Raw genomic sequence first — 9,955 nt, 5'->3', positions numbered from 1 at the left:
TATAGAAATTAACTTTTGAGACTCCTTTCAGTACCACACAAATACAATCAGTCATTGTTATCCTCTCTGTACTGAGAATATTATCCTTACCACCTCCCAATCCCAAATACACATTTTCCCACTCATTACTCATATTCCTTCAGTGTCAGTTTAAATTTCAAATTACAGAATTCCTCCCTTTTTTGAACTCCAACCTATGTAAACTTTCCCCCTCTCTAACCTTATTCACTTGTATATAACCCTACTTCATCTCTGGCAATGCCAGAATTTTGTCACTAAACATTTAGTTATTTGTTTATTTCATCATTTCTAATCTCCCCCATGGGAGTAATGGCAAAGAAAAAAATGGACCTCAGAATCCTACATTAAGTGAAGTTCCTTTCTGACCAATAGGTATGAATTAAAACCCAGAGGAATACTTTATCCACATTTTAAAGTCCCATCTGAATACTCACCAGACTAGGAAAGTTTCCTTAAATACAAAAAAAAGGCAAACACAGAAGGGCAGCTTCCTCCAGCCCAAGACAAAAGAACCGAAGGTCAAATGCCCATTACCAGAAGACATTTAAAGATAGGCCAGAACCTCAACCAAAATGCAGAAGTTTCAGAACCCAGAGGACTCATCAATAGGAGCCCAGGGCCATGAGGGAGACGATAGAGCTCAGGGGCCTCTTGCTGTTGAGGCACTCAAATCTATTGTGGCTCTCAAGTAAAGTCAGTGGTTGCTTTGGGTCCATTTGTGACACCATGTAATGCCACCTGAGAAATAAACTCAGCTGTAAGGCAACAGGTTTTTATTTGGGGTTTTAGAATTGTGATTTGCAGAGCACACATTCAGGTAGCAACCCAGTCAGTGTCCTGTCTTGTGGCTTCCATGCAAGGATTCTTAAAAAAAACTTGCATAAACTGTTTGTGATTGGTGGATATTTGGGGCACTCCAACTGCCCCTTAAGTTAGATAGTTTACTGAGTTTCTAATCTTGTGGTTGGATGCTGGTGTTTCAATGTCCTTGGGGTTTTGAGGAACATTGCTGCTGAGGCTTTGCATAGTTAGGCTGTTTATGATACCCAGCTGAGATGTGCACCAGGGGAGCCCCCAGAATGACCTCTTGACCCCCTTGAAACATCTTAGCCACAGTAACTCTATTTTGTTTTACTTCTTTTTACGGGATACATATCTATGAACTACTTAATTTGTAGTCTTACTAAAGACCTTTTGGAAACTACACACTTTATCTAAGACTTTAAAACTTTAACTGGTAAAAATCCTACACTCTTTGGTAGAGATAATAATAGGCTTAGAGATTTTTTTCCTTTCTGAGGGATAGTGTGCAAAATTCCTGAAGCAATGAAGTGCCTGCTGTGCCCCAGGCACTGAGCACAGCCTGGATGGCAGTTGAGTGGGTTGAACAGGCCTGGAGAGGGTGCTGGTTAGTAGGTTTCAGGCCTGAAGCCATGGTAAAAGTCAGTGATCTTTCTAACCAGTGAAAAACAATGAAGCATTTAAAGCACTGCAGTGATCTGATTTAATCTGTGTTTGTAAAAAAGCCCTTTGCTACAGGCAGAGGTGAAATATTGAAAAAGCATATTGATAAATTTAAGAAGTAGATATTAATCTGGCATAGGATTTTGGTGGTGAAATTGGTTACAAAAACTGAAGGAAGGGAGGGATTAAAAAGACAGAACTTTTTAAAATGTGGTGGTTTGAAGCTGTATGTACCTCAAATAACAACATTCTTAAATCTGGTCCATTCCTGTGGGTATAAAACCAATGTAGGTAGGGCCTTTAATGAGGCTGCTTCAGCAAAGGTGTGACCCACCTCATTCAGGATGGATCTTAATCTTATTACCTGAGTCCTTCACAAAAAGAATAATTACAGAGAAACAGAGAGAAAGCCATGAAAGTAAGAAGCTAAATCTAAAAACCCAGAAGAGAACAGAGAGACCAGCAGATGCTCCCATGGGCTTTGCCATGTGTCAGAGGAGCCAAGGATTGCTGGTAGACAGTCTTCAGGAAGAAAGCATCCCCTTGATGATGCTTGATTTGGTCATATCATAGCCCTCAAAATTGTAATAAAATCCCATTTCATGGCATTGCTTTAAGCAGCCAAGGAAATTTAAGCAGTATTGAAGTTTATAAATTGTTTCTCCAGTGCTGTTGAGGACTGAAGATGTATGGTCTATGGGACATACCAGCCTGAATGTGCCCAATATTCTCTGAAAGCTTGTGTTTTTAACAAGGACTTCTACATGAGGAATCATATCATATGTGTTCATTATTCCCCCAATTTTCAATATACACAAAGGAGAAAGTGTATAAACATTTTATAACATAGTCATTCAATGTCAAACTCAATGAGAAAAGCAGAGTGAACTGCTGATCCACAAAACAAGAAGAATTTCAAAAAAAGTGTTTTAAGCAAAAATGAAGACTCAAAAAGTGTACATTTTGATTTATTCCATTCTTATTAATTTTAAGACCTGGAAAAATGGATGGATGGTGAGAGAAATCCAAACAAGTGTGCGTATGGTGGGGGTGGGCATTGATTGGAAGGTACATGGGGTTATTTTCTGGATTATGGAAGTGATTCATGTCTTGATAGGATCATTGGTTACCATGGGGAACAGGGAGTGAAAATTTAAAATATTTGATGAGTTGTTCTGTTAAATTTACCACATTTCACTTAATTTCTAGTTTACATCATCAGGAAAAAGCACGGAGAAACAGAGATAACAGTGATCATCAGATTGCAATGGAGAAAAGCACATTTTATTGAGTGAATATCCCCTCCACTGAGGTCCTCACTGATGACATGCTGAGGGTGCCAGTTGCTGGTGCATTCCAGATGGAATCCTGCAGGATTCTCTGTAGTTTGTTGAGGCTGGTGTATACATGGTTACTGTGCAGAGCCCTCTGCTGACTTCAGGGCCATAGAGAGGCTACAAGGGTCTATGGAACTGGGTTTTGGGCTGATCTTACCAAAGCTGTGAGAGGTGGTGAAAGAGCTGCTGCCCAGTGACATGAATCCAGGCTTCAGATCCCACAGCCTCCAGTGGGGGACAGTGGCTTTTTGGTGGCTCTTTTATTGTTGTTCAGACTTGTGCATTCTGTTAAAAGTCAACATTATGTAAGACATGAAATGCAGCTTGCAGACACCCTGGCTGCACTGTTTGGTGAGAAATGTCAACTCCTTGATAAGATTAGTGCTGCTCACAAGGGGAATCCAGAGACTGAGTCATCATTTAGAGGATGCCAGGCTAGAGAAAGAGGCTTTACAAATACCCAGACTCACTGACACCTAGAGGAAGGAGAAGAAAACCAAAACAATGCTAATGGAAGAGTTAAATCATCTGCTGGTTCAAAAATTGAGAGATCCAGATAACCCACACAAGAACAAGAAATGGTGGAGATACTGAAAACAACAGAGTCCTAGAAGAGGCTGTGAGAACCACCACAGCACAAGAACCAAACCCAGCACATGACCCACATCCATCCCTTGATGGCCCATCCCCGAGGAGTAGGCCTGGGTTTTAAAGCCGTGCTGCTCCCACCATCCAGCTGAGGGTCATTGAGGCCAATGGATCCAAGTGGAGCCCCTCCATGGGATGGAGATTTGCAACTGCAGATCCAGGAGGTGGAGGTGAGCTCCTCCATGTTCAATTCCTCCTCCAGTCACACAGGCCATCCGACTTCCAGGAAGACACCCAAGGATGTGGGACTTTCTCCTTACAGGAACTTGGAAGTATAAATCAGTGTGAAAGAAACTGCTGCCACTTAAAAGACTTTACAAACTACCTTTCTAAAATGTTTGTTTATTTATGTATTTATATGTTATTTATCTTTTATTTTCTCTATACATTATATATGTTATTGTAATTTGGAAACATATGCAGTTTAGCAACTATAGACGTTATTAAGTGAATTGAAATTTTATTTGCAAGTGTGTGTTCCCAGCAGTTGTAAGTCATAACTAAAAGTCATTTGAAATATAAAAATTAAAGAATAGACCTCTTTTGGATGAAGATAAACATACTTCCTGAGGCATTTATGACAATTAACATTATATTGTAAAATAATAAATGCTATTTTTAAAGTGTTAATTCACAATGAAATATTTTATTCCAGGGCAAGAGTGCTACAATATGAGTTTTCACAGCAATTTAAACATGAAAATAGTTTTAAATTTAATTTAAAATAGTTGTAAATACTTCCCCTAGGGCAATTTAAGGAAACCTCCACATCCCTCATGCCTCTCTCCCACACCAATTTACACACATCAGAGAAAAGCTGAGGGGTCTACAAGGGGTTTCTCACCCAGGGAAATAGCCAGTGTCCCTCAAATAAGTAGTTTCAGTCACAAGTAACATTCCCATGATAGACAATGAGAACAGCTTGGGATTTACTATGATGCTGGAAAGAAAGCAGCACTCTGAGGAGCTGAGAGGACCTGCATGAGAAAAATGACACAGCAACATGAAAATTTATAGGATTTCTCCTCAAAATAGAGAAGGACAACTGACCTTGGCCCTGGGAATAGAAAAATGAAGACAATAAACTCTCTGTCCTTGTCGGTGATATTTCAGTTGAAATGGCAAATACAAAACAGGAGAACTGAACAGAACACCCAGGATGCCAGGAGATTATACAAGTGAAGAAAGCAAGGAAGGGTAGGAAGGGAAGGTTTTTGGAACACGGATTCTCTATTTCGGAGTGTGAAGGGAAGGAGCCCCTGAGGAGGGGATATCTGAGAATAGGGAAACTGGAGAAAGCATTACAGGAACCTGGGTGAAGCATTACAGAACCAGGGGACAGAACAGGTGATGGCCGTGAGGTGGTCATCAGTGTGGTGGCTGTGAGGACCAGCCAGAAGCAAGAGTGGACAGAAAACAGTGACATCTAGAGTCAGAGGGTAAAGGCCTTCATGGGCCAGGTGACAGAGGGCACTGCACCAGGGTAGAGTTCAATTTTAATTTAAAATGGTAGTTATTCTGTTGTGGGGGGAGGATAAAGCAGGATGACCAGGTGGACAACACCACAGGGACACCAGGCTGAGGGTGCTGATGGCTGGACCAGGCATGTGCAGTGGAGGTGGAGATGGAGATGTTCTGCAGGCAGAGACCTTGGGATGTGCTGATGCCTGTGGGTGTGAGAGAGGAGAGACATCAGGGGAGTTCAATGTAAGCACCTCTGTGAGGGCCCCAAGAACTTATCTCAAGTTATTTTTAAACAATATCTCAAGCATGAGGGAATTAAGGGTACAGGATCATTTACTTCCAGGAGCAGGTGTCCCTGGGTTTCAGTTGTAGGCAGATTCTCACAGGGAGATGTGTGAGAATAGACTTTCTTAAACTGCAATGAGCACATGAATCAACTGGGGATGTTCAAATTCACATTCTGATTCTATAGGTCTGAAGTCAAGGCTGAACCTCTCTTTTGTAATGTGCCCCCGGTGGTGTAAATGCTATTAGTCATGCACCACAGTAAGAAGTTAAGTCTTAGAACATCTTCAGAGTCAAAGGAGTGAACAGGAAGCAGGAAGCTCTCTAAAGCAAGATGAGCTCCTACATAACCCTTGTCCACAGTATTAAAAAAGCATGTTTGTGTTCTTAAGAATAAGTTCCCATTTTGATTCCTTTACTTTTCTAATAATTAATAAGTGAAGCAGCTGTAACCCAAGCTCCTCTGTCTATAATCATGTCAGACATCATCTGTGATTCTAGACAAGGCCCTGGTAAGCCTTGCCCTGTGCCCATGCTGGAGAGCCTTCAGTCTGCAGAGCTGAGTTTCTGGGCAATCTCCTCCTTGGGCACAAATATTCCAACTGGGCAAACAACAAAGCACATGTCCCTTGAGTCCAAATTTCACAGTATTCTCTTTGCAAGTGAAAGTTAATATGGAAATTAAATGTCTATGAAAATTCAACATCTGGAACTAATGTTATTTCATGACCTCAAAGAAAGAGAAGAAAGCCAGAGTTTGTGGAGATTTTATTTACCCCCAGAATGAAATACACAAGTCAGAGAACAAGTAAGACATATGAAATACCAAGAGAAAAGTTTACCTTCATCCCCAAATCACAGTATCACCTTCTCTTAAATTATCATTTGGTGCAGATTGTGCAAAAGACCCTGTATTCAAGGAGGAAATCCTCAGCCCAAGGAGGCCAGCAAGAGCTTGGGGTGGCTTAGGGCTACCCCAGTCACAAGGCTCATGAGTCATCTCTCATGGAGCACAAGAACAAGGTGAGAGAGAACCCCAGCAGCACACAGAGAGAAGAAACATGTACAGGATGACAAGGATTAATATGGAGTAAGGAGCACCAGCAGAAAATAACTTGGTGTTTACCAGTGTGCAAGAAATCAAAATTACAAAGTGGGTACATCTGCACATTGCATTTATATAATAGCATACCTGATTGCTCTATTTCTCAGATTTTACTTTGCAGACTCAATAGTTTTCAAGTAAATAAATTTCAAAGTGTTCTTCTTCAGTGTACTGATTTTGATAATCTTTGAATTAGCATCAATATCCAAACTGGAAGGTCCATCAGTCATGCCCACTTACCAGGGAGATCTGCAGTCAAGGATAACACCAAACATATCTCTGTGGAAATGTGTGAACACACTGGAAGCCATAAGGAAGAACCCTTGCTCTACCACAGATGCATTAACTGAGGATACAATGAACCCTTCAGTGTGCTGTGGTAGCAGAGACCACTTCCACCTTCACACACAATCACAGCACATCCCAGGGGTCAGGTTCACCAGCAGTAAGTCATGTTGATGGTACCATTGGTAGGATGTGATTAGAAAAGGCACTCGGCCTCTGTGGACTTCCTCCCCAAAATACATAACTGCAGTGTTACCAAGAGGAAAATATCAGGTAAATCCCAACTGTGGGAGATTCTACAAAATTCCTGACCAGTGCTCCTCAATACAGTCAAGGTCATCAAAAATGAGGGAAGGTTGAGCAACTCTCACAGCAAAGAGGAGTTTAAGGAGAAAGAGCAACTAAGTGTAATGAGTTATCCCGGCTGGGATCCTGGAAGAGAAAAAGAATATTAGTTAAAAACTCAGAAAATCTGAACAAAGAAAATATGGTCTTCCTTAATAACAGTATATTAATAGGTTCACAGCTCCACAGCCCCTTCCCCGCTCAGATGTAGCTGGTGCTGGGGCTCCCAGGGCCAGAGACACTGCACACCTGGGACTCAGAGTAGCTCAGAGGTGGTAAATAATAGCTCTTCAAGTCTGCAGTAAAAAATGGCCTCCAATAAAACTACATTGCAAAAGATGGGAAAGAAGCAGAATGGAAAGAGTGAAAAACTTGAAGAGGCAGAGCCTGGAAACTTTGTGGTGGAAATAGTACTGGATCGATGTGTAGTGACTGGGAAGGTAAAGTATCTCTTGAATTGGAAGGGATTTACAGATGCTGACAATACTTGGGAGCCTGAAGAAAATTTAGATTGCCCAGAGTTAATTGAAGCATTTCTCAATTCTCAGAAAGCTGGTAAAGGAAAAGATGGTACCAAAAGAAAATCTTTATCTGACAGTGAGTCTGATGACAGCAAATCAAAGAAGAAAAGAGATGCTGCTGATAAACCAAGAGGCTTTGCAAGAGGTCTTGACCCTGAATACATAATTGGTGTCACAGACAGCAGTGGAGAATTAATGTTTCTCATGAAATGGAAAGATTCAGATGAGGCAGACTTGGTGCTGGCAAAAGAGGCAAACATGAAGTGGCCTCAAATTTTAGTTGCTTTTTATGAAGAGAGACTAACTTGGCATTCTTGTCCAGAAGATGAAGGTCAATAATGGTTTGCATTGCTTTTTATGTATATTTATATATATAAAATCTGGATCTTGGTTTTTTTTTATTTATTATGTGAAGAATAACTATGTTCTAATGGAAATCAAGTGTGATATGTTTGTTTTTTTAAGCAGTATTATTGGGATAGGTGTTAGGTTTTTGGGGGAGTATTGGTTTTTGTTTTGTTTTGGCATCAGTATCACTGGTTACTTTGAACAAAAAAAAGTTTTCTGTCATTGCTTCATCTATCAGAAAAGACCATTTGATACCATGGTATATTATTTCCTTTACATTAGAGTACATCTTTTCTAAATGTGGGGAAAATTTTCCATACTCATTAAGGAATCAGAACTTGTGTTTAATCCCATGTATGCCTAAGGAGACCATTCTGGGTTTTCTTGTTTATTTTTTGTGGGAGTGTATATATAAATACATATGTAATTTTTATTTCTTATTTTTATTATTTTTTACATTCATCAAAAACAAAACCATTCAAAACAAAAATGGCACTTCATAACCATGGATAAATCCACGGTGCTTCTGGGATGCCATCGTTCAGAGCAAGAAATCACTTTAAGTTAAACTGAAATTTTTCCTGAAGTTATAAACTTTCAAATCAAATAGATGACTCAGCAATTAATTGGACAATGTAAATATAATATAAATAATTTAAATGACATAATTTAAAGCAGCCAGAGCAAAATCCATGTCTATATCTATAGTCATATAAATGGAAAACACTTGCAAAACTGAAAGGAAAATCTACCACAACCAACAATATCCCCATCCAGGTGAGAAAACATGGTAAATAATACTGTGTTTTCATTAGCCAAGCAAGGCTTAGTTAAATGGACATTTAAAGGTTCCTTCCATAAAGCCATTCCTTTATAGAATGTTGAAATCCCTGTGCTGTATTGACTAAAAAGTTGTGATACATGGAAACCTAATCAGGTGTTTAAAGATGTTGCCGTTTGGGGCATGTTGACATAAATGGGCAAACAGACTTTTGTGATCTAAACTGTTGGCCTGCATGTTTTTCCTTTACCCCAGTGCATTCCTTACATGTAGGCTCAGTTTTTTCACTATTTGGGTTACTGGTTCAGCAGAATCCAGGAAAACAATAACTTCATAGTAATCAGAATGTTATCCAACTGTATATGGTTTACATTACTGTAAACACTGGTGAACAGTGGTCAATGAATAATTCTATATTCATTTAAAAAATAGTGTATTAATAATGGTTCATTAATTGTAAAAAAAGTACCACACTTATGTAGATGTTAATAGCAGGAAATGTGGGGTAGATGCCACTGTTTAACCATCTTTGAAATATTATTTGCAAATTTAAAACTTTTCTAAAAACAAGTTTAGTTTTTAAAAACTCTATTAAAAGGGGGTATTCTTTACTCAAATAATTAATATGGAAAGGTAAATTATGTCCCATGCATTTAATGGAATATGGTGACTCCCCCCCCCCATAGGATTTAGCTAAAATACACCTTTCTTCCCAGGAGACACCCACAATGATAAAATTGCCTCCCACCCCCAGTGACTTCTCTGCAAGAGTGTCCATATCTCCTTCCCAAGCACACAAACTTGCTCCCAGTGGCAGACAAAGTCCCTCAAATAAAGGGATTGTGATCCCCACTACCCACTTCTTTCTGAGCCCCATTATTTCCTCCTGACCCTAGTGCCCAGTAAACACGTCTTTGGAATGGTCAGGGTCTAAGGTTATGAGTTGACAGAAAAGAGACAGCAGAGTAAATGAGCATGGAGGAGTGATTCTTTTCAACTCCATCTTTCCTTTGAAAGAGAACAGCAGGTGTCCACATTTAGAAGCCATAATGAACACAGACTCCACTGAGATCCCTGATTGTGGAATTGTGGTTAAGCAAACATCCTCATCACCAGAGAATCCAAAGGACATACAGGCAAATGCTGTTTCCCAAGATACAGTTCACCCCACATGTGAAGTGTGGTTTTGCTATCTTCTTGTGAACATCGTTGGAGCCTACAGATGTGTGAGTGTAGATGTGGATAAGTGAACTCCATTCAATTATTTAGAGGAAGATATGAAATAAATATGTTGAATGTGCACAGAGATGGGCAGAGCATCATGAACATAGTAAAAGAAAGACACAATGAT

At 39.8% G+C, this 9,955-nt stretch overlaps 1 protein-coding gene across 1 annotated transcript; it reads left to right on the top strand.

Moving 5' to 3' along the window:
• Positions 1-7,262: 7,262 nt before the first annotated feature.
• Positions 7,263-7,814, top strand: LOC119515887 (chromobox protein homolog 3-like). The gene has a single exon (XM_037812124.1). It carries the CDS (start codon positions 7,263-7,265, stop codon positions 7,812-7,814), a length of 552 nt encoding a protein of 183 aa, XP_037668052.1.
• Positions 7,815-9,955: the final 2,141 nt, after the last annotated feature.

Source organism: Choloepus didactylus, chromosome 19 (assembly GCF_015220235.1).
Source record: "Choloepus didactylus isolate mChoDid1 chromosome 19, mChoDid1.pri, whole genome shotgun sequence".
Lineage (NCBI taxonomy): Eukaryota > Metazoa > Chordata > Mammalia > Pilosa > Megalonychidae > Choloepus > Choloepus didactylus.
This window is presented reverse-complemented; position numbering and strand designations above follow the sequence as displayed.

Bases quoted from the DNA above. Each gene is read 5' to 3' on its own strand.
- LOC119515887 (XM_037812124.1), top strand. From the start codon at position 7,263: ATGGCCTCCAATAAAACTACATTGCAAAAGATGGGAAAGAAGCAGAAT.